This window comes from Astatotilapia calliptera, chromosome 11, assembly GCF_964374335.1.
Source record: "Astatotilapia calliptera chromosome 11, fAstCal68.1, whole genome shotgun sequence".
Taxonomy (NCBI): Eukaryota; Metazoa; Chordata; class Actinopteri; order Cichliformes; family Cichlidae; genus Astatotilapia; species Astatotilapia calliptera.
In genome coordinates, this window is record NC_137432.1 from 19,723,083 (window position 1) to 19,748,002 (window position 24,920).

The 24,920-nt window shown below is 37.1% G+C and overlaps 1 protein-coding gene and 1 long non-coding RNA gene across 2 annotated transcripts; both read right to left on the bottom strand.

Annotated features, from left to right (window-relative positions):
• Positions 1–583: 583 nt before the first annotated feature.
• Positions 584–20,749, bottom strand: LOC113031913 (complement C4-B-like). Its single transcript, XM_026184442.2, has 41 exons — positions 20,615–20,749; positions 20,174–20,351; positions 19,850–20,021; positions 19,668–19,738; positions 19,449–19,537; positions 19,288–19,370; positions 19,098–19,185; positions 18,116–18,233; positions 17,861–18,002; positions 16,864–16,976; positions 16,625–16,777; positions 16,374–16,541; positions 16,088–16,279; positions 15,583–15,726; positions 15,363–15,486; positions 14,953–15,024; positions 14,652–14,864; positions 14,430–14,541; positions 14,113–14,183; positions 13,888–14,027; positions 13,566–13,781; positions 13,427–13,481; positions 13,260–13,349; positions 12,968–13,174; positions 11,943–12,027; positions 11,574–11,769; positions 11,347–11,442; positions 10,798–10,960; positions 6,938–7,119; positions 6,650–6,808; positions 6,495–6,554; positions 6,332–6,422; positions 6,088–6,256; positions 5,877–5,961; positions 4,145–4,219; positions 3,970–4,072; positions 3,793–3,882; positions 1,493–1,591; positions 1,306–1,389; positions 1,032–1,164; positions 584–954 (listed from the first exon to the last, which is right to left on the bottom strand). The coding sequence occupies exons 1-41, from the start codon at positions 20,677–20,679 to the stop codon at positions 816–818; spliced, it is 5,085 nt and encodes a 1,694-aa protein (XP_026040227.2). The 5' UTR covers positions 20,680–20,749; the 3' UTR covers positions 584–815.
• A 710-nt stretch (positions 20,750–21,459) lies between these two features.
• LOC145432021 (uncharacterized) lies at positions 21,460–22,846 on the bottom strand. Its single transcript, XR_013912364.1, has 2 exons — positions 22,626–22,846; positions 21,460–22,392 (listed from the first exon to the last, which is right to left on the bottom strand). It is a non-coding gene; the product is annotated as an uncharacterized LOC145432021 (long non-coding RNA).
• Positions 22,847–24,920: the final 2,074 nt, after the last annotated feature.

The following is a 24,920-nucleotide window of genomic DNA, read 5'->3' on the forward strand; positions in this document are numbered from 1 at the left end:
CAATATTAGACGATTTAAATGAAACACAACATTGTTTTGCATATAAATAAATGGTTAAAGGTTACAGGTTAAATCACAACGTGACTGAGTCATAAGCTTATACCATTTTGATTCATGGGTAGCTAGTGTTGAGAAAGATGGCATTACCTCTCTTTACATATGAGAGAGGGTAAAAGGACTTAACATCCAGCCTTTTATGTTAAAAGGGTTACAGGGTGCTAAAACAGAGTTTATCTGTATGTGATTTTGCTAATAGTTAATAGGGTCTCTGTTTAAAAAGTCTTAATCTCTAATGCTATGATTATCACCCAGTAGGCAGACTGAGGTCAGATGGAGGCAGGAAGGATACTCGCCCAGCTCTAACTGCCCTCCTGATGTTGATCCTGCTCCCTCTGATTGCGTGCTTGTCAGTGTAGCAGCAGCTCTCCTCTAAATCTGTGCGCTTGGTAACTAACTAATGAAAATTAGTGGCCTTTAATAGACCTCAAGAATCTGTTCATTTTTAATGGTAGAGTAACCTGTGATAAAACATAGGTTTTTACCTTTGCTGTTTCACAAAAGGTTAAAAAGGGAATGTCCAGAATTTAGACTTTTTGAATGCAGGATATTTTATTAAAGCAGTTTAGAAGGAGCAAAGGAAAAGCCAAATCACTAGATACATGCAGAACATACATGTGCAACTATGTGATGTGGCAGTAGAATAAGCCAAAAAGTAAAAGCAACAACAGAAACTCTTAACATCCATGCTAACTGTGTATCTGATGGGAAATTCATTTAACTGACTTGCAGGAAAATGAAAATGAGAGCAGGTTGCTTCACTGTCTGCAGCCATCCACCTTGTACTCATCTACAAACTCATCAAACTCCTTGCAAACATATTTATTGACACTTTTACTACATTCTACTGAAGGTTTCTTTTCAACCCACGTGTTTGATTCCAGCAGATACTGCATCCTATAAAAAGAAAAAATGGTTGACCAGAGAATCATTTTATGAAAACACACTTTCCTTAATATCACTGACATACTCACATTCCACTTGAATCTTTTGTCGTGCCATCTTTGCCCATGATGAGATACTGTTTTTCCAAGTGTAATTTTCCTTTGCAGTGAACCCTCTTAGCAAACACTCGGACTGAGTTCTCACTCACTGACGCATCGTTATCTAGCAGAAGGATTAGACTCAATAAATTATATTCATTATAATCATAATATTTAAAGAAAGCTTTTTAATAAACATAATGAAACATACGATATAAGAGTCAGTTTTACAGCATCTTATAAGGCTTGTAGTTAGTTCACTTACTTGATCTGAGAACGTCAATTACAGAAGTAGTGTACAGCTCAAAGTTACTCTTCACAGAAATGCTGGTGACCTCAACAATGTATGCTGGAAAACAAAAAAAAAAGGCTTAATATGATTAATATTTAAAAATCATGATAGCAAGCAGTTATTATTTGATGCAAATAAATGTTTTGTTTAGAATACACACCATAATCTACGATAGGGAAGAAGCAAGCATGTTGGACACGGTTAATCTTCCTAATTCTTCTTCTTCGATTGAATGTATCTTGTAGTTTATGACAAGGTCCTATAAAAACATGAATGAACATGAGTGAGTTTTCAATTATACATCAACCTAATAAGGCACTGGAATGCTTTTATTCACAAATACTTGTCAGAATGTGTGCATATTAAGCTAATTGCTTTCAAACACTATCTAATATTCATTGGTAGATGTCATTCATTCATTGTTTGCATGATAATCGATTACACAGCAGGGTGATTTTACAGTCATATGATGCATTTTGGGTTTAAATCAATATTTCTCATTTATAGACTACAGTAACATTCACGGACGGTCGATATATATTACTGCATATACTATATTACCAGTATAGTAAGTATTCATTTACCCATCCAAATCATTAAATTCAGGTGTTCTTCCATGGTCACAGGTATCTAAAATCAAGTACCTAAGCATGCTTCTGCAAACATTTGTGAACAAATGGTTCGCTCTCAGGAGCTCAGTGAATTCCAGCGTGGTACCATGATAGGATGCACCTGCCCTTGCAGCTAAATATTCCAGAGTCAAGTGTTGGTATTATAATTAAGTGGAAGCGATGGGAAACAACAGCAATTCAGCCACAAAGTGGTAGGGCAGTCAAATCACAGTGTGGGGTTGGCAGATTTTGAGGCACGAGCGCACAGAGGTCGCCAGATTTCTGCAGAGTCAGTACCTACAAACTTCATGTGGCCTTCAGGTTGGCATTTCTCAAGCTTCTCGTGCTCTTCCTGCCTGATGTAGCTATCACTTGGTATAGCTAGATCTATTGCTGCAGCCATCTTCCTCTGCTTCTCCACTACTACTTTGTCTGGCTGCTTAGCCATCACCAGTTTGTTAGTCTGATAGGATCTTAGCTTGGTTATCACATTTTGACCTCAGGTCTTACTCAGCACAAATGTTCCAGTACAGACACTTTGGTTATGATAATCCTGTTCAGAGAGGTGGCTGCGGGCTGCTTTTAGACCCACTAACCACTAAGCATCGTTGTTATGTGTTGCATCCTTCTCCCATATGTTTTTCTAGTTTTCCTTCATTTCCAGGCTGAGTGGGGCTGTTCTAATATTGTTCCCCTGCCACCTAGAGTACTCCTTGAATGGTTCAGTGGAGTATAGCTGGTTTATTCTCCTGCCTTCTATCTCTGTATTCTACCTCATCAAGGGGTGAGCCAAGGCTGGGATCCTTTTTTTGGCAGGCCTCGGATTACTTCTTAGACCCTTTGTCAGTTAACACTGTTCTGCAGTTGGCTAACTGACCTTTATCTTGACCTCTAGTCTCCTTATCCATACAGGGTACTGCTCCTTGTGGCCCTTCATCTTGTAGCCAAGTATCTGAAGGATAACTGTTGCTGTGATATAGATCACCTGGTTGATTTCAGTGATGGTCGCAGTAGGGATACTCTGTAACTCTGGATTAAATCTTATGGTAGATGTTCAGAGTTTTGGTATTCATTCATGGAGGGTCCAGCTTAGCCGGGATCTTCTCTTTCAGGTCAGTTGCTCTGGCTTTTAATGTACCTGTTTTTTCTTGATACCTGATCTCAGTGTGTGGGGATGATGATATCTCCCTCCTAACCTGATATCCTGATTCTCCCTTGCTATAGCATTTGTGTTGTATCTCATCAATCTCTAGTTGCAATAGCAGTTGCTTCTTGAAAATGTTGGAACACTGAGCTACCAGTGTTTTGAATGTTAGTCTAGATGAAGAATTCATCGGTCCCACATCCTCTTTCACTAGGGTTACATGTATAGTAGCGTTACAGCAGTTCTCTATTATCATCCCTTATCAACTTATGCTTTGTCCTAGTAGCCTAATTCTCATCAGTATACCCTGGTACCTCAACACCTGACGCACACCTTGTTAATCCTGGAGACATCCGAGCCACTATGGCTTTATTTATGTCTCGCTCATCCGATGTGGGTGTATTTAGGTGCACCCTTAATGAGCCCTGTGAAAAATTTCTTTCTTACATTAAATGAAAAAGGAGTTTCAACAGAGTCTGTGCAGCCCAATCACAAATATGGGCTAGTGGTCTGTGGCAAAAGCAGTTTAAAGAAAATTTCATCTAATTTTGAGTTATGCTTTACAAACAGCACTGATAATAAAATAAAGATTGTTTCAGCTGAGATAGTTACATTAATTTGACTGTTTCAGTGTTTTCCAGATTTAGATGTTTCAGTTTAGACAGAGGCCCTAATAAAGATTGAACAGTAAAAGTATTTTCCTACTTTCTGCGCATTGGCACACGTCCTCCGAACACAATGTGGAGACCATTTTGCTTCTTTGCGGTGCAGAATAGAACACAGTACACTTTCGATCTGCAGGAAAAACACAAATAGTCCTGATGATAAAATCCCTTCTTTCCTAACAAATACATACAGAAATTTCTGAAATGAAAATCTTACTTGGTTCATAATAATCATAGAACGAGACTGGAGCAGGCTGTAGAAGACCAACCGGTACCTGCTGTGTAGCTTCAAAACTAATACATTCCTCAGATTTAAAAAGCTAGAGAGATTAAAAAAATGTTTCAGTGTTGGCCAAGTACAATTATTGTATATAATTTGAATTCAGCAGTACCTCATTGAAGTAGAGCAGAACTTTTCCAAAAGACTCCTCAAAATGGGAAATGTATTGCTCAGATGGCTCCATTAGCTGGAGAAGACAAGAATTAATTGATTCTACGTTATAGCAAAAAGGAAGTTTCTGAAGTTTACCTTTGATTTCCTTTTATTCCTTTGTATTTTATCTATTCATGTCCATGTGTGTTATCTTTCCATTTAGTTATTTCCCTTCCTTTTTCCTTCCCCAGCTGAAAATAATGTGCCGGGAGTCCAGTGTTCTCACCGGTTCTAGTGAGCCTCGACCTCCCAGTGGGGCAACAGACTTTTGCAAATATGTGATGTCTTGATTAATCGAGCAGATATTTGAAGTTTACACAGCTACATTCTCGCCTGAAAATATCTTAAAGGTTTAGTTTGTGAACCAGAAAGAGTAATATTAAAACTAAGTAGCTGCCGCCATTGTTAGAAACTGGAATTGGTTGGGCGCGCTATGAATTCTGGGATAGTTTGGGCCACAAAGGATACACCCAACCAATCTTTCAAATCAGGGAAAATGAAGGACGCATTTGTCTGCCCCATTTGGTGCATCCTTCGAATTGGGATGGCCTTCGTCGCCTGGCTGTGACGTAATCGGCCTAGGAATTGGGACACAGCTAATATATGGTCTTTTGTTTGATCATATGAAGCTTTTCTCCTTCTCTAACAAGCATCAATGAGAAACCTTGATTCTTACAGAATGGAACTTCATCCCTTGCTTCTTTTTTCTGCTAGCTGTAAGATATTTCAAAGCAATTTTATGGCTATAGGCCTAAAGAAGCTTTGTTCTTGTTGATTGTCAGTTTAAAAATAAGTGTATTTGGAGTTTTGAAATCTGTGTTTATACTGCCTGTGTCCAAATGCAGCTAAAAAGGCTAAAACGTTACTACATGCCAGACAAAATGATTTAAACACCTTGATTCACAGAAGCACAGAATATTAAACATATCCAGGTGTTACCATTTGTTCCTAAAGTGCAAGTTGTACTGATAAAAAAATGACACAAGAAACATATCACATGACGCAAACACATGATACCTCTTTCATGTGAACATGATGGCATGATGATCATAGCTTGTTATAGGTCACACCCCAGTCACCCTCTATTTGAACTTTTGTTAAGTTCATGCATGTCTTTGCATTCTCTACTGAGCTACAGTTTTTACTTCCTGCTTTAGTTTGATAGTCCTTTGTCTCTCCTGCTTTGTATTTAGGTTTACTTTCCAAGTTTTCTTGTTGCTTATTAGCTGTGGTACACTCATGTTTCCACTCCTCCCTAATTGCCCTTTTGTGTCTGAGTGTACTTAAAGTGTTTTACTGTTGTTTGTGTTTTACTGTTGTGTTCACTACATGTTCTATGCTAGTTTTAGTTTATTTAGAGTTTGCTATCAACCAAAAAGGTTAACTTTTTGCTTACATCTGTTTACCTGTAGAGTCTGCTTCTGGGCCCTCACTCCTCCAAAATATGACATTATTTGTCTGAACTTTTGCTGTTTATAATTATTGGACTTTAAGTATTCATTGACTGCAGGACTGATTTGTGCCCTAATAATAATGGCTTGTTTTATTATGTGCCCTTTATTTCCTTTGATATCAGCATCCAGATGTGACACCCAGGACCACAGGTGACTAAAACAGATGTGGTCCTCCCTTGCTCCTGCTGAGCAAGCAAGGGACACAGTGATGAAGAGTAAGAAAAGACACCCACTAACCCTCTCCAAAGTTTTAGTTTCAGCCTTAAATCCACTCAGTAATGTGATGTCAGCAATGGCCATTCCTGTAAGATTGCTCTTCTGCCTATGGCCACGGAAAGGAAAAGAGATGTTCTGAGATGGCTCAGGAGTTGTGGACTTTTTATTGCAGAGTTCTTTCTTTTGTGTATATTAATAAATAATAAATGTGATGTGGATTTTTTTAACTAACCTGACACAGACAGTGTAGGTAACAGCCTCTTTTGTACTTAAGTTGTTATCAACAGTTCTCCTGTATCGGGTGTGAGCATCAGACCCCTCAATGGCTGTTCGTCCCAGGTCTTCCTGGTCTTGTTTTGCATCATCGTAGTCATAGTATTCATAATTTTCTAATATCGGAGCTAGATAGACAAAGATTAATGTAAGTGTGTGCCTTTTATCAGTAGTTGTGATTTGTTAGCATTTACAAATCTCACCAGTGTACTTCACTTTCCCCTCCACTCTGACACTGATAGACACCTGGTCACATTCATCCTTGGGTTCCAATAAATGGTAAGCCTTAACAATCTACAAGGGACATTTAGAGTCAATTATAGATCTGATTCATAATATAAAAACAAAGAAGTGAATCCAACATACTTTAAACTTAATTTCTCCTTTTCCAGTCAGATTTGCAGTGATTTTGTTCCCTGTAAATTTCTAGAACAACAGACACAAAAAAATGTATTTAGAAAAAAATTCAGAATGGGATTTAATCTTATATAGATATGTCTGAGTGCAATGTTTTATGATACCTTCAAGTCAGTTTCCACTCTTTCCTTCTTATTTTCCAGTTGAAGTGTTACAATTTCATTCCTTGTTGGGGATGTGAACTCTGCTTTCATTCTTGTTTCAGAACTGGCAGATTTCTTTAGCTCATACTCCGCGAGGGCTTCCAGGGCCACGAGTGTATCCTGGGAATGGTAAGAACTTATTAATATAATATTTAATATCTCTACTCTGATGGTGAATATATGATGTCAGACAAAAAGGGAAACAGGAGCTCCATTCAAAGATGTACTCTTTGGCTGTAGCCTAATCACCTGTGTTGACTTGAAGCCTCCATAATAGTTTTCTTGGGAGTTTAACCAGCAGGCTATTTCATCAGCCTCTTTCACATGCCCAAGCTGAACTGCAGTTAGGAGAGCATAGGCTGTTGTCTCTACTGTGATAGCATCCACCTTTTGGTTATCATCAGATGGCCAGAAAGAACAGCCATCTTTCCCTGGTAATTAAAGATGCATAAACAAATAAATCAAATAACAGCAAAGAGTAATGTAATTATTAAACAATATAATGCTAAGTGATCCTTCTTTCCAGATATCCCAACTTTTCTCAGTTGATCATCCATTATTAGCAATATCGAGAAATTCAATTTAAATTACAGATAGCAACAGTGGATTGTACACCGATCACCCAGACTTTGTGCATTGAAGGTAAGTCCAGTCCAATCGAGTTCTCAGTGTTGGTGTTGTTCCTACATAATCATAATAATTTTGTTCCAGAGTAAACATTGGAACTGACCATTGACATTGTTTAAGCATTTAGCCAAGAAGTTAGTGTAACCTAGCTGAGAAAATTTCTTTTATTTTTCAAATTTCTTTCTTTCTCCCTTTTATTTGTATCATTGCATTTTCACACTTTTACTTGAAAAAAATACTTGTTTTGAAAAGAGGTGCAATCCTCTCTCTAATTTTATTTTCCTGCTTCACAGATCGCGATGGGTGATACTAGTTTAGAAGCAATGCTCGTCCCGCCTTCCAAGCAGGAGGATCACCATCACGTATTAGCTAGGTCTTTTGCACTTTGAGAAGTAAACAAGACAGGCTGCAGACAGTCCATGCTGAACTATTGGGGTCTTCTTGTTGATAGGAGCATGAGCTAGAGAGACCGTGTGACTGTGTGCCTTGCTATGTTCGCCCTGATACCTCATCTTGTATTTATTTTGGTGTCTAAAAAGCAGCTTGAACTGATTCCTGGATTTTCTCCGGATGGAGATGGCGAGCTGGTGCCCAGACTGAACTGAACCCTTGTTAAAGAACTTCATTCTTTTCTACCGGTAACAAAACAATAACAGAACTGAAATTAAAAGCAATCTTGACTTGACTAATAGAACTTTGTTTTTTTTTGGTTTGTTTGCTTTGTTATGACAGCTTATTACTTGGTATTGTTGAAATTGTAAATTGTATCTTTTGTGTATCTTTTTCACTTGCATTCACCTCAGTTCCTGTTGTAATCCTGTCAAGCCTAGTCACTGGTCTATACTTTTGGCTACTTTTGGCTAGACTACTTAGCATGAGTCAGGGGTTACCTTAGCAAGGCAAGGCAAGGCAAGTTTATTTATATAGCTCAATTCAACAACAAGGTGATTCAAAGTGCTTTAGAGAGACATTAAAAAATAAAAAGCATGATTTAAAATTGATTAAAAAACTGTAGATAAAATCAGAACAATAGATAAAATCAGTAGTTAAAATATAAGTTTTGAAATTTAAGCTTAAAAGTGTGGATTTGGTGCTTTATTCAAATGCAGCTGAGAACAGGTGAGTCTTCAACCTGGATTTAAATAAACCGAGTGTTTCAGCTGATCTGAGGCTTTCTGGGAGTTTGTTCCAGATATATGGGGCATTAAAGCTGAATGCAGCTTCTCCGTGTCTGGTTCTGACTCTGGGAACTGATAAAAAACCGGATCCAGATGACCTGAGGGATCTGGAAGGTTCATACTGGGCCAGGAGGTCATTGATGTATTTTGGTCCTAAACCATTCAGAGCTTTATAGACCAGCATCAGAACTTTAAAGTCTATCCTCTGACGGACAGGCAGCCAGTGTAAAGACCTCAGAGCTGGACTGATGTGGTCCACTTTTTTGGTCTTAGTGAGGACTCGAGCAGCAGAGTTCTGAATGAACTGTAGTTGTCTGACTGATTTTTTAGGTAGACCTGTAAAGATGCTGTTACAGTAATCAAGCCTACTAAAGATGAATACATGAACTGGTTTTTCCAGGTCCTGTTGAGACATCAGATCTTTTATCCTTGATAAAAAACTTGAAACTGCTTTTTCAATGATCTTACTTAAAAATGGGAGATTTGAGATCGTCCTGTGGTTGTTCATTTGTGTCTTGTCAAGATTGTCCTTTTTCAGTATAGGTTTAATTACAGTTTTTAGTGGTTCTGGAAACACACCTGACATTAAAGAAAAGTTGACGATCTGTAACAGGTCTGACTCCAAAGTCTTTGAGACCTTTTTGAAAAAACTTGTTGGCAGGACATCTAAACAGCAAGAGGAGGAGTTCAGTTGACCTAAGATGTCCTCCAGGTCTTTGCTGTTAATAGGGTGAAACTGTTTCATGGTGTTTAAACAGTTTTTTGGTGGACACAGTACATATTCTGAATCTGCTGTTGATGTACCAATTGCTTGTCTAATCTTTTGGATTTTGTCTGTGAAGAATTTGGCGAAGTCATTGCAGGCCATGGTCGAATGAAGTTCAGCTGCCACTGACACAGGAGGGTTTGTTAGCCTGTCAACTGTAGAAAATAAGACCCGAGCATTATGACTGTTTTTAGTGATGATGTCAGAGAAGTAGGACCTCCTTGCACTCCTCAGTTGTGAATTATAATTGTGAAGTTTCTCTTTATAGATGTCATAGTGGACCTGGAGGTTTGTTTTTCTCCATCTGCGCTCAGCTTTCCTACACTCTCTTTTTTCATTTTTCACCAGTGTGGAGTTTCTCCAGGGAGACTTTTTCCTTCCAGAGATAATCTTCACCTTAATGGGAGCAATAGAGTCCATTACATTTAACATTTTAGCATTGAAGCTATTGACGAGCTCATTGACTGAACCTCTGGACAGGTCAGGTGTTAATGGGAAGACCTGGTTAAAAATTGCACTACTGTGTTCAGTTATACACCTTTTTGTGATCACTGTTGTTGATATATTTACGTGGGCTGAGATTTTACTTTCAAAGAAAACACAGTAATGATCAGACAGGCCCACATCAGACACAGTAACCTTTGAAATGCTCAGACCCTTGGAGATCAGTAGGTCAAGAGTGTGTCCTCTATTATGTGTGGCCTCTGTTACATACCGAGAAAAAGAAACACAACTTTGGATGGGGCCTTCAGCCGTAAAGCCACATATTCAAAAGACTGAAAACTTCCAGGTGATAGCTGCTTACATTGAAATGATTCATTGAATAAGACAGCAACCCCCCCCCCCCCCCCCCCCCCCCCCCCCCTCTCCTGCTCACCCTGGCCTCACTGATAAAACTGTAGTTAGGAGGGGTCGTCTCGATGAGAACAGCTCCACTGTTACTTTGGTCCAACCAAGTTTCAGTTAAAAACAGTTATCATTAATTAAAAATGTTTTCCCAGCTAAGGATCTAATGTTTAATAAAGCCAACTTAAGTGTTTTAGAGTGTTTGGGAGCAGTCTGTGGCACACAAGGTATGTTTACTATATTTAAAGATCTTTTAGAGTGCCGCTCTCTGTGTTTTGACCAGGCCACATGTCTCCTTCTGTCACCTAAAAGTACAGAAATTTGAAAACCTTCTAGTAAGCAGGGTCCCAGCTTCTCCTGGGAAAAGAAGCAAAGCATTTAAAGAGCAAAGAGAGGAAGCGTCCACACTCACAAAAGGGGGAGGAGCAAGCCTGAAGTTGGCTAACACCAAACCTAACTTGATCATTTATTTATTATACTATATAACTTATTAAATAAATCACTTGAAATGCTTACCATTTGTTCCAGAAAAGAGTTCTACATAATGAAGGGAATTTGTTTTTCTTTTTTCCCATATTTCAAAGCAATGACATCACAACAATATGGCTGGTTAGTTGCAATTTTGATCCCGGACTAACATTATTATGGTGATGCAGAAACAGCCCTTACATAAGAATATCAGATACACCTACTTTTAACAGCCCCTGCTTTAAGTTTTGCCCATGTACGTGAATGATCTGTTCCTTCTGGCAGGCACACTGAGAGGCAATAGGCTGTAATGGCAATGGCATAGGGATGCTGAAGCTCCGCTAGGTGTGATAGGAGATATGATGTCGATCTCAAAATACTTGCTTCCTAGCGGCAGAATAAAGAATAAGTGAAAAAAAAATTAAAAGTTCCAATGCAAATTATTAATTGCCATTTATAAGAGAAACATCATAATCATACAAACATGTTGTACTGGGAGATATTACTATTTAAATTAAATGTTATCATTCCAACTTTTGATGACGTTCTGCTTTCTTCATTTTTCTGATCAATAGTGTTTGAAATTTGATCATAAAATAAACTTCTGTTAAGCGTATTTTTGTATTTGATGAGTCATCAGAGTTATGAGGATTCATCCTCAGTGCAACTTGACTCTTGATATTTTAATTAGCTTTTGAGATGATTGACTACGTTGTCCCACTGTCACTGCTAATAACAGTTAGCACAGACAGTAGGTTCAAATATCAACTTACCACATCATTTCGCACTTCAAGCTGGAGGAATTCAAGGGACCGGTACAATGCAATAGTCATAAACGCAGTCATGGATGCATCTTGGTTTTTGCCTTTCTACATTAAACACACAGAAACAGTAGTGTGCATTCAAATGTATGTACTTCAGATTTATCTATAAAAATCTGATACTGGGTTTACATATAGGCCAACATGCAGACCATGTTTTAACTTTTGAGAGAAGTTACCAGGACTCCTCTGTGTATCACAGGATTTGGATCACTGAACGACCCATCCTGAGTATTCTGTATTTTGAGCAGGTATTTGACTGGTTTCCTGATATTTATTTCTGGCACAACTTTATTAATTCGACCCTGCAGTCCAAAAACGGCTGTTTGGCGTTGTGCCACCAATGAAAATATTTTCACTACAAGGGCAGTCACCCTGAGGACAAAAGAAGATAAACAAGTGAAAAGAGCATATGGAAAAGTTTGTTTAATAGTCGTACAGAGTAAAAATGAAGAAAATTTGTTTTTATGTGACACTGTGACAGTAACAACCAAAAAACAACAAAAATTGAAGAAGTAATAATAATAGTGGCAATAACAAATACTCACCAATTACTGCTGTGTGGCATTGTATAGAATGAGCCATAAGATCCATCAGCTTTGGTTCCCCATTTTGTCATAACCCACGTATAGCCTGATTAAATATATATATATATATATGTATGTATATAATATTTACAACATAACTGCTTTTTCAGTTACACCAGACAACATATTCAATCGACCAGCCCAACCTAATTTTCAGTGCCACAGATCAATATTATATATATTATTTGTTATTTTTAATGGAAATTGAAGAAGAGAAGATTTGAAAAAAAAAAAAAAAGAAGAACTGGTTGAGAACCAGTTACACCAAAATAGTTGATTTATAGGGTTTAAAAGACAGAGTTCTTCACCTGATCCAGTGAAAGAATGCAGCACAATAGTAATTGTGTTTGTGTCACATCATAAGTCTTGTTACGTAATTAATTTATTCAGTTAATAAATGTTTCAGGGGTTGTGGCAGGAAATGTCATCCAATTGCTTCACAATACGGGGCGCTAACAAGAGTATATGTAGTGGATTTTTTCCTCATGGTGTATCTATAAAAGTAAACTTCGTTCTACTTTATAAGCCTACTTTAGAGAGGAACACCTATAATAGGGAGATGTGTAGTCTCTCATTGAGTCTTGTTTACGCTGGGGGTGACATTACAAATATGTTGCTGTTGCAACAGAGAAACCAATAACATAATGAAGAAAAACTTAATCCAGCTAAAAAGTACTCATTCACATTTGGAGAATGGCCACTAGTACAGCCTCGTGATGTTTTCTCTGTATGTATTATTGTAGGGTCTACCTTACAATATAAAGCATCTTGAGATGTGAGGTGCATGAGATGAGGTGCTTTATAAATAAATAAAATTGAAATTGAGTTCCTTTCTTTTTTTTTTCTTTTTTTTAAAGTATTTTTTAAAGACAAAGAATGGATTCAAGAGATAAGCCAAAAATATTAGAAATTACAATTACAAACATCCTCAATAAATAATAAAGATGTAGTTATACAAGGAATTAACTGTTCTGGTGTGTACCTACCATGCTCAATTTTATTAAGAGCATCATCTCTGCTTCCAGGAGGCAGCTCAAGCCACTGATTGCTCAAGTCAAGGTACCGGACAGCTAGAACTGTGGGAGCCAGTTTTGACATTGTCTGCTCTAAACATCCAGTTGGCAAAACGATCATCTTAGCAATTTTTTCAGGAGAAAGAAGTTTTCGTGCAAATGAACTGCCAAATCCCTTCCCTGTTAGATGAGAACACTGGAAAGTTAAGAGTCCAGCTATTTACGAACGTCTGTGAGTTGTATGTCTGTGTCTCTCAGTGTCTACCTTCTACTGAAACAAATATATTGGAGCTGGAGTCAGGGACTGTGTCATCTGGTAAGGATCCATCAATGATCAAGGTCTTTGAGCTTCTCCCTATCATAACAAAAGTAAGCTGATATAAAGATAACATCTGACATGAAGGTTTTACTGAGAAATACCGAATCACTCACCATCTAAGTTGAGGACTATGGTTTCTTCTTCTTCTCTCTTTTCAAATCCTTCCATCTATAACATAAGATGCCTTGGTTTGGATTGTTAATTACATTAAAAAACATTTCATAGAACGATAAACTAATGCATTTCACTCACCTGCACATTCAAAGTTTTTTCTATTGCATCTATTCCGAAGCTATTCTCCATATCATAGAGACGTATTTTGATGGGTATTGGACCAGCGACCATGGGCACAGCAGAGAAGGAGACAAACTGAGAGGATTGGGGTGCAAGAGTAATGTTAACGTAAGATGAGGTGGTGGCTGAACCAGGAGAGCAAAGCCCTTCAGTTTGTTCCATGTGCACTGCCACCTGTGAACATGCAGGTGTCCAAGAAGACAAAAAAATCTTTACTTATTCCACACAAAGTAGTTACTGTTTCCAGTGACACTCAGCGCTGATGTTGAGGTTAATCTACCTGCAGTTCGGAGTCATCATAGTTGTAGATAACAGGTGAAACCGACAGCTGCTCAAATTTTTTCACAAATGAAGGCAGTCTCAGAGACACAAATGACCTCTTAAAGGCTCTGATCTCCTCTGGCTTAACGACACAGAAACCTGAGTGAATAGAAATAAGTTGCAGTTAAGGAGCTCCTGTCAAAAATATCTGTGATGTGTTTATAAAGCACAGAGTTATTATTACCGGTGGATGGAGATAATGTGACAACCTGAATCTCCCATGTGGTGATGGAATCAGGAAGGAGCAATGAGTAGCTACAAGAGTTTTTGATGAAGAGAAATCAAATTAAATCAAATCAATCAGACAAATGACACAGTTTATACTGGGGTTCAAAGATAAGCTGCTTAAGTGAAATAATCACACTCACAGTATTCCCAGCAACACCAATAAAGATGAGTACATAGACAAAGCTACTGCATAGTGTAATTACGCATCTAACCACTGTATTTGACTGGAAATGGAAAAAATGAAATATGTTTATTAACATTAAAAATGCTTACGTTCTTTTGTTGGTGACTTCAAATTCTACAAATTCAAAGCTTGGGGGAAAATATCTTCGAATGTATTGAGACGTGTCCAAGAAGAAGTCTTCGATATCATCAGCGGTTGCACCTGAAAACAAAACAAAACAAAAAGATAAACAAACAAAAGTTCATAGTCAAACTTTAATAACCCATTAAAAGCTACTGAAGTTGATCTTTAAAGTGTCATTTTTATCTCACTCCTGCCAAATCCTTTTTGGAGTTCTTCTTGGATCATTTTTTGTCTTAGACGCTCGGCTTCAAGGCAGCACCTTAAAAAGACTTCAGCACAAGTTGGATTTTTTTTCACTAGAAGGACCCGATCTGCTCTTTCCTGACAAGTTCGCTCCATTGGGATTCGAGAAAATCCATGAACACAACACTCTTGCAGGCTTTCCTCTGTGTAGTTCAGTTCTAAAGGGAATGAGAAAAGACAAATGATGCACTTTCAGGAGGTATTTTTGTTATAAGACTAACATTTTCAATACCAGAATCCTCTTACTTAAGGTCATCATTTCCTGTTCAAGGTCCACTGAGCGTCTTTGTCGCACAGATGGTGAAGCACAGCCAAAGTCTGAATGCAACAGAAAAAAAATAAAATAAAATAAATATATATATATATAAAATTAACAGTAACAGTCAGCATACCTCATACATTTGCTCAACAGTAGCTTTATTTTAACTTTCAGCTTTTGTCTATTTAAAAAATCCTTGTTGCTTTTTAAGGTCAACAGGGCCCATATTACAAGAATAACACAATAGTGGTGTGTAATCAGCACTTCCTAAGACTTTTTTGAACCCATATTTTGGATAACTGTCTATTCCAGCAGACAACCATTTATTTGACACCAAATATAAAACACAAACTCTTTTCATTTAGTATTTTCATTTCAATGTTAATTTTTCTCTTACCCTTTCTCCATACAGACAGATCGTTAGATACAGCAGCCAAGCCAGCGTCTAACAGAACTGATGCTGAGTCAGGTCCTCCACCATAGGAACAACCCAGATCATATGAGTTCATAGTAGAGAATACCTGACAATTGAGAAGAAAAGCTTAGACTTACTACTATGATTACCTATAAATGACAAAAAATACCATAAGTATGAAAGTAGTGTGTAAGACTGTAACCTGTTTGGGTGTGAGTTTATTGTCAGCATTGAGAGCGTAGAAGGCCTTATCCACAGCCAGCAAAGCCACTTTTGCTCTGTTCCCATGTAGATCAAAGTCTATCTTTGATTGTGTTTTAGGTGCAAATGGACCTTTGGGTTGAACCTAAATTAAGACATTTAAGATATACAAGGATTTTTTTTTTTGTTTAGTGAAGGAAAATTCAAATAATACAAATAGACTAGTGTGTTGGAATGGGGGGTGTTATATGATGATCTAAATGATCATTGGAACAATTTATTAACCCCTTAAAAATAAGAGGACATTACATAGATAAACTAATATTCATAGCACATATTACAGTGTCCTGCAGTGTTCTTGTCCAAATACTTATGGAAGTTATAGGTTAACGAACACTAAAAAAGGATCCAAATTAATGAGAATGAACAGATTTAAGCGCACACATTTGAAATAGTTTTGTTTTCTCTGCTCGTGCTGCACTTTTTTATCTGTTCTGTTTACTTACCTTGACATTTAGCTCACATTCATCCCTGACATCTACCCACACTGAATCAGCTATGACGTGACCGTTAGTGTTGTGATAGTAGCCAATCACACGGAACGATGGAACCATATTATGTGTTATCTGCAGTTGGTGTTTAGCTGATATACCAAGTGGGAGTGAGCCGGTGTTTACTACAATTCCCCGGCTTAAGACCTGAAACAAAGACAATTAAAACGTGTAAAATCAAGACAAAATGCTGCTCCTTTATGAGAATACACAATATTGCATTTAGTCAGATATTTCTGACCATGTAGTGTATATATCCACTGCGTGGGCTGTTGATGGTGTTGAATGTTATGGTAAGGAATTCATTCACAGAGTAGATCCTGCTGGTAAAAGTCATGTAAAGGTAGCTGTCATGTTGAGAGGAAGCACGTCGCATTATTTTTCTCTCTCGTAATCCATTTGTAGAAACCTGTTGGAGGCAGATGAACAAACAGTTAAAACTGGAATCAAATCTGTTAAACAACACCTTTGAATAAGGTTGGGGATACTAACTTCAACTGTAAAATCAGCTTTATAATGAACATTAAAAGTATTGAACAGTGCCCCATCTTGATCAGTGGTGCCTTCCCAAGGCTGTGATGTTGGTAGATTAATATTTACTGGCACACCAACTGCTGGAGAGCCATCTGGCAGACGCACGAGCACCTATATGAAAAACAAAGAAAAGTGTTATATTAAAGATCATTACAGTAATTTGTGTAACTATTCCCATGTGTTAGTTTCAGACATACCACCATGTCCAGTGGATATCCAGGAATAAAATGAGATCGAGTTCGAGAGAGGTCTATCGTGTATTTGTGGGCGAAGATTCGCAGGTAAACTTCTGCCTCTTGTATTTCACCACCTAGGCCAAAAAATGTACACAGTATTATCAAGAAAAATAAAAGGTCGCGTTAATATTTCTCCATATCTTTGGCACATTGCAGTGGGTTTCTCTTTAGGTTTTAGTTGTATTAATATTAACTGCATTATCAGTCATATTGTAGTGTAAGTTCTGTCAATTAAATTAAAATTTCCATATAAAGTAATATATAGTGTTTGCACAGTAGGACAGTCTACTTCCACTAAGTTTCAGTAATTTAATAGTTTCATGAGATTATATTCCATCTAACCATTTTTATAACTGCTTTTGCAGTTGTAATGAAAATGGATGGGTGAAACTAGGGTAATGCAGAGACTGTACCACTCCCAGCTGACATATAGGTGAGACAGCGGGAAACATCTGGTGGTAACAGTATAACTTCTAGAGGGTAGAAAGTTTCTAAAATCTTGTTTACACCAGAGTCTGCAACTATTTTTTTCTCAAAACATAACTGCTCAAATACATTTCCAGAGGGTTACCCACATGGTGAGACTGACTTCTAAAAGGACAATGTTTGAATGATTTCAACACTGTCATATCTGCAGCTGTTGGTCTACTACTGTCCTTGTATGTTTTTCAAGATGCTTTATTTATTTAATTATATCTTGCTTTACTGTGACTATTGTACATTGTAATTCCTAAACTACAGTATACTAAAGTAAAAGAGAAGCAGTATTTAGATTGGCTCGTATGTCCTGTGTATGTATCCCGTGTATAAATTGACAATGAAAAATATTCGAATCTTTCACTCTAACATATTGTATGTGTAGGGTGTACTTACCTACAAAGAACATTACTGATCAAGTAACAACAATAAAACTACAGTTGAATAATTACAAACGGATGAATGTAAATATCTCCTTTACTTTGTATGTTGGTAACAAACACTCTCAAATAGAGTTGATCTCCATTTTCCTGCATCTTAGAGACAGTTGTGCTCAGCTGGTTCTGAAGTTTTGCATTTGTCTCATTTAACCAAAGAGAAACCTTTGCATTTCCATCTTTGACCTGCAACAAACAGTAAAGCTTTAAAAAAATGCAACAATGCTGATTTACATTATGTTACTGATTTTAAAATTAGCAGGATTTTTGAATTTTGAATGGACTGTCTACATCCTCACCGAACCAGTCAGCTCTAGACCCTTGATAAAAGTGGTTTTCTGATCACTGGAGCCATGTTTTTTTACAACTCCAATTTGGCAGTGATAAGCTCCTTTAACCTTTTCACCATGTGTGTACCTAAAGAAGAAAAGCAAAGAAAGAAAGAAGGAAATATGATAGTAACATGTACACTTGAAGCATTCCTACAACTATCATATCTACAATTTTAACTGATTATCAATCAAGCAGAGGTCTTGGGTCTGGGTAATTGGTCACACAGGGTACAGATTTCCAGCTGAGCCTCGTTCAGGTCAGCTGCTGTCACCCTCAGCACATTCAGCGCAGTAGTTATTCTTGGGGCTTGGTACTCAGTCTTGAAGGTCGGGGATGATATCTCCTCCCTGACCTGACTGTTGTACCTCATCAGTTTCTATTTGTGATAGAAGTTGCTTTAGAACGGCATGTTGTAAAATCCTGTTGGGTCTCAGAGAATCCACAGGCCCCACATCCTCTTCATGTAACCCCTTCCACTGGGATTACTTGCAGCTCCCTATTCTCAATCACAAGAGACTCCACCCATCCTGCATCTCACCTGTTTGACCTACTGTCCTCTGGGAGGCGCTACAGGTCAATCCAAACCAGTACCAACAGACTCAGGAATGGTTTCTATCCACAGGTGATCTCCATACTGACCACATACACACAACCCAAACTCAAACATCAATAACTGTGACAAGCATACAACACACACACACACACACATGACAATGTGCAATATTACAGAACTCACTTTTAAAATGTTCATATTTTGTTTTTTTAGATTTGTTTTTATTGTATTCATTCATACATGCTACAACGGGGAGGTGTTTCTAATTTCGCTGAACATCCTATGTTTAATGACAGGATATGGGATCTGACTATTTTCAAGGTTTTTCTTGATATTAATTTGTAAAGAAAGCTTATCAGCAGAGTTATTTTAACGGAAAGAAAATAAGTACTTACATTGCTGAGATGGTGAATTGAAGCTCTTCATCAGTCAACAAAATGTATCTCTGATCCATTGCGATGTTCACATCAAAGCTTGGTAAAACTAGAGTTTTTTAACAATAAACAATTTTTCCGAGTCAACATATACTTTCTGTGAATTTTAAGAACAATATAAACTGTGTGAATCAGTTTATAGTAAACTTACTAAATTTCTGAACTTTGAACTCTCTGAAGGCAGCATTTGCTTCATCATTTTCATAGTGTGCAGTAATCTTCCACGTACCCGTTCTTTACAAACAACAAAGTACAGTAAGCGTCAAAGTTGCTTGACATCTTCACTTTTATTTGAAATTTGTTGTAACCTACCGAGAGATTTCAGGTATGGGGAATGAGTCTTGATGTACTCCTCCCTTTGCAATCTTCATGATTTTCAGTATTTTGTTTCCAGCAGCATTCTATCATAGAGTGACCAAAACACAGACCAAGACAAGAAGGCAGGAAAACTGTATGTCTCTGTCTTTCAAAGTTATATTTCCAAAGATATATTTATAAAGAAAATATATAATATTAATAATTATAACTCACAATTACTGATATGTGGACAGGTTCCTCATGAGGCCTCATCGTGTGGTCAAGAGTGAAGATTCTGTACTTCACTAAAAGAACGATAACATAAAAGGAATATAAAATGTCTTTTTTTTTAAAGGTTCACCGTTAGGTAAAGTCTGTAGAATTGCTTCATTTATTTTTTTTAACTTTGTTTTTACCTCTGTCTGCTGGGTTATAAATTGGCTGAGCTGTCTGAATGAAGATGTAGCCCCTGTGTTTTGACACCAGAACCCTTGTTAACTTCCTGTTGGGTGTGAAGGATTGGCTCTCTGCCACGAGCATAACGTAAGAAGGAAATTGAGGCAATCTTAACAAAGAATCCATGTTTAGCTGTAAAGACGTAAATTATAAAGTTAGGGTAAAGTGGGTAGTTGCTACTCTGTTCTGTCTAAGCAACTTGAGGCAACTGTTGTTGTGATTTGGTGCTATATAAATAAAATTGAAATGTCTGTATTGTTTACTTTCTGGTGAAGTTTGCATACCTTGAGCTTAACTAGTTCTGTCTTCTCTCTGCATGAAGCATTTCCCTTCTCAGACAAAATAGTATTAGAAACCTCATCCTCCAGGTAGAGACTAACAGGTCTGTTACAAGTTTCCATCTGGACAAATACTTTCTCATTAACACCCACATGAAACACATTTGGGGCTGAGATGATGAATCTGCACACAAAAATGAAAGATAGTGTTTGCTGCATCATTCATTAATCTATTTCCCATTAAATGATTTTTCGATAACTATGCAATCTGCAGTGCTGCATGTTCAGTATTATCTACAACATGAACTCAAGTTGAGTCTTAGGAAAGATATATGGGAATACTAATACATGTAATTTATTTAATCTATAATGTCAATCTTCTATATAACAATAATAAATGAGTCAACATCGCATTAAAACATCACATTTAGTTCTTCCTAAATTTACCTGTTTTGCGCTGAACACTCCACGATCCATATTAGGAGCTGTATCACAAAAATGTGGCACATCATCGCGCTGCTTTGATTTCTTTGCCTGCTTTGACACAGACTTTAGATTAACTGAGGTTTTGTTAGTCATCCACCCCTGTATTTCACAACATTTGGATCTTATCACTGCCCTCCCCCTGGTTTGTTTTTCCAGCTTGAGCTGAAAAAACATCTATTGCATCTTAAAGTGATAAAACTACATGACACTCAAGACATAATATGATAACAGTTTAATACTACTAGATGTAGCATGTGTCCTGATGTGCGCAGATGTGTAACGTACATGTGATTTCCATAGTGTGAACATTTTGGTGTTAAAAATATACTTAATCTGTACAGATTTACATAAAACATAGATTTTAATTTTGCATATTACAATAGACTCTCAGGCCAACATTTCTGAGCACAAGATGTTTAATTTAAAAAAATCCTTTTTATATCCCTGCTTGGCTTGCTGCCTGGAAAGTGTTTATTCCTTTCTTTCACAATGTGTAACCATCTCAGTTCAAGCCAGATTTCCCGCATGTGATTTACAAGAAATCAAGTTCCCCCTCCCATACCTGTCACACTAAACAAATGGTTTATAAATGATTTACAAATAATCAGTTATGTTCATCATTATTCTTGGTAACAGCAGCTTCTTTTCTTTGAGCAAATCAGAGTATTTTTAATCTCCTATTAATAATAACTAAAGTGTCCCATTTAACACTGTACATGATCCATATTTGTGTATTGATCGTTCCCCTTTAAACAGCCAGTCTTTTGCAAATTGAGTGGCTCTGGTAATAATGACAAAGACTGAGATGATATCTAAAATTTTATTTTTCTACACAAACAGCTTGATAAAAGAAAATATTTCATTCATTATATATTTTCTAAGTCAGCAAAGCACATTGTGACATTTTATGTTAAACATCATTATTATAGTTATTAGATCAATTTAAGCTTAAAACATACGAACAATGGAATTAAATTAAAAGTTCAACTTAACATTAATGCAGCATTATATTCACTCGCACAAACGACTCTTGTGGAAATATAAACACAAACATCCATGTAAATATTGAATACCTTAATTCCGATTAAATTTGTCAGGTTAGTATAATGTTCTCCTAAAAACAAATTATTAACACAGACTTCTATACAGATTTGTAAAAGAAAAGAAAAAGTAAACCCCACAATAATTACATGATATGCCACAGTCCTGCCTCTGAAGACTTAACTGAAATTACCAAAAGTGACTTTAATTTGAGAACCAAGTTCTTGTGGTTGTTATAACTCTAAATAAAAATGCCAATAAAGTTCAAATATAACATGACTATCACTTGAACCATTATAGCAAATGCCTTAATGGTCCACTTGAAAAAGTAAATCTTTTGGGCATTTTTTGGCCTTTAGAGTTCATTATTTGTTTTCACTTGCTCTAACTATACATGCCATGACTGGTTAACTTCGTGAGATGGAGAGTCATCCAGAACAGAGCAGGAGAACAGTTACCATGAAGTCAAGTCTTTGGACAGTCAGTTAATTCCTCTGTTGACTTCTGCGCTATTGCAGGAGGTAGAGAATGAGAGTTGGGAGCATGATGTCCAGCCACAACTCCTGGATATGGATATTAAATACAAGAATTGCGTTTGGACAATCAACACCAGACTCCCTGTCAAGTTTTGGTTGAACAGTCACAGCAACCTTTAGGCTTGGGATTCAGTCCTGCAGTGGATGGTTTGATAAAATACCCTGGAAGATTAATTGAAACACATAGAAAAATAGCTATGATAAAATGTGCAGAGTTCTTTCAAAAATTTGTAGCCTGTCAGCAGACTGATAATTAAAATATAAGCCATGGGTAGAAATGTGGTATTGAACTCTCAAATGCTTCAAAAATGTTTAAATATTCATTTTTTTTTAAAAATCTGTGAACCAGCTTATTAATGAGTTAAAGTGAAAAAATTAATTATTCCAATACTTACATAATGCACCATCAACAATATAGTAATTATAGTCCCAGCAAAGTTGTTATTAATCATGTATCCATATGCACATGGAACATTAAGCTATTTTTTCTTACTTTTTGAGGGTGTTTTTAATAAATATTTCTAAGTCCGCTTTCCTCTGCATCCATCTTCCACTACTTCTCGTTCATTTTGCCTGTCCCTTGTCCCCCTCTCTGTCTCTTCACCGATGTCCATCTCATTTCATGCAGGAGTGAGGTTACCTAAGAGACTGGGCTTCAATGAAGAAAATCTCCTTTTCTACAATTAACTGTGAAAGTGACAGAAGGGTGGGATCTGCATAGGGCTCCACACTAACATAAGGTATGGAGAGAGAGGAAAGATAGGGCAGTCAAAGGCAGGTAGTAAGACACGAAGACCTGAAATTTTCTTAAATTTGAATATCAAAAATATTGCCCAAATTGAAGTGTGTTTGCTGACCACATCTATGGATGAATTTTGGATAAACCTTGCACTACTTTGCAGAGATTGCATTGACTAATTGCAATGTTTAGTTGCTATTTTAGATTTATTGAACATTATATGTATAGTTTTTAGACTAAATCACTAGATATATTTTTTGTTGTGTTACTTTCCACACACTCAGATTGCTTTGTAAGTTTCACATCTCACACTTGAATTGGGATTAGGCCAAATTAGGTTGCATTGCACTGATCGCAGTGGAAATGCATCATGTTTCACCATAATCTCTTAAAATTCAGAGGGAGTGACCAGTGGTTTAGGATGGAGAGATTTGCACAAAAGGGTGTGGCGTGGGAATGTTGCCAAAGGTCAGGAGTGAGGGTGAAAGGTCAGGGGTCAGAGCCAGCTGGACAGCACACAAGAGGAGATGAGGGTGAGAAAAGGAGGGGAGGGAGTAGTCCACAGACTGATTGACTGACTGCGCCCTATTGGAACATTAACATTGAACTGATGGGAGACTCACTGACCAATGGCTGATCAGGGAAAACCTGTGACACACTTGTGTAATGATCCGTAGAATTGAGAAGTGACATGATTTTCATCTTGGATGCAAAAGCAGTTAAAAAAGATATAGCAGTGAATTTCAAGCTGCTATTTACTGACTTTATGGAGTTATTGAAATCCACACTGCAAATGTTCTTAGATACTAATAAAACATAAACCAGTGCTAACATTCTAGAAAGGTATTAGAAAATGTAATATTTGCAAATGAATGCATGTTTTCTATAATTTAGTAGTTTAGCTGCTCATCGTGGTGCATGCCTAATATCACTATTTGATTTTTAATGTTTTTTAATTGACAGTAGATATAATAAATTATAGTATCAAGCACATGATATTTCCTGTGTTGTATGGTTTCATTTGTGATATCAAGAAGCTATATAAGGAGATATAATCATTTATAAATTGATAAAGAATAACACAGGTATTTGGAGGGATTATTTATTTACTTAAAAAAATAAGACATTTTGTTATGTATATAAAAACAGATAAACATACAAAACATACTATTTTGTATCAACTTCTTTGACATATGCAATTCTGCTATAGATAAAATTTATATACAGTTTATCATATTGAATAAGGCTTCATCATGTCCTGCTTCCATGGTTTATCAATTCTCTGTGTACCTCAAGGGTAAAGGAAGGAGGGTGAACGTCTGTATTGTCCGGCAGCCTCGCCTCTGTCAGTGCGCCCCAGGGTGGCTGTGGCTACATTGTAGCTTGCCATCACGAGTGTGTGAATGGGTGGATGACTAGATGTGTAAAGCGCTTTGAGGTCCTTAGGGACTAGTAAAGCGCTATACAAATACAGGCCATTTACCATTTACTTTCTTTTCCTCTTGTTCGGCCGGCTGGGTGAGGGATTAAACGATGCCTGCTCTTGTAAATGACACATGTAGAAAATGTCATATTCATTAAATGCAAAGATTAAAAAACATTTTCATATCTATTTAAATTCAATATTAACAACAGAGGAGGCAGCTGTATTTCAACAGAGATATGATGTCATAACTTAGCATTGAAACAATCAGGATCACGGCCCCCAAGGTTCACTGGATTGATGGTGTAACTGAACACAGCATGAATTTTAAACCAAGGGGTGCACATGTCAGTATAGGAAAATGTGTTAATTTTTTCATACAGCACAATGAAAATGTTAACATTTGCATTACATTAAGAGGCACTGGCCCTCATTCATCCAGCACATGTGTGGCAGATAAAATTCAGTTTTTCTGTCTCGGGCAAACCTACCCACTGCTGCCCCCCAGTGGCCTCCATGGCACCACTA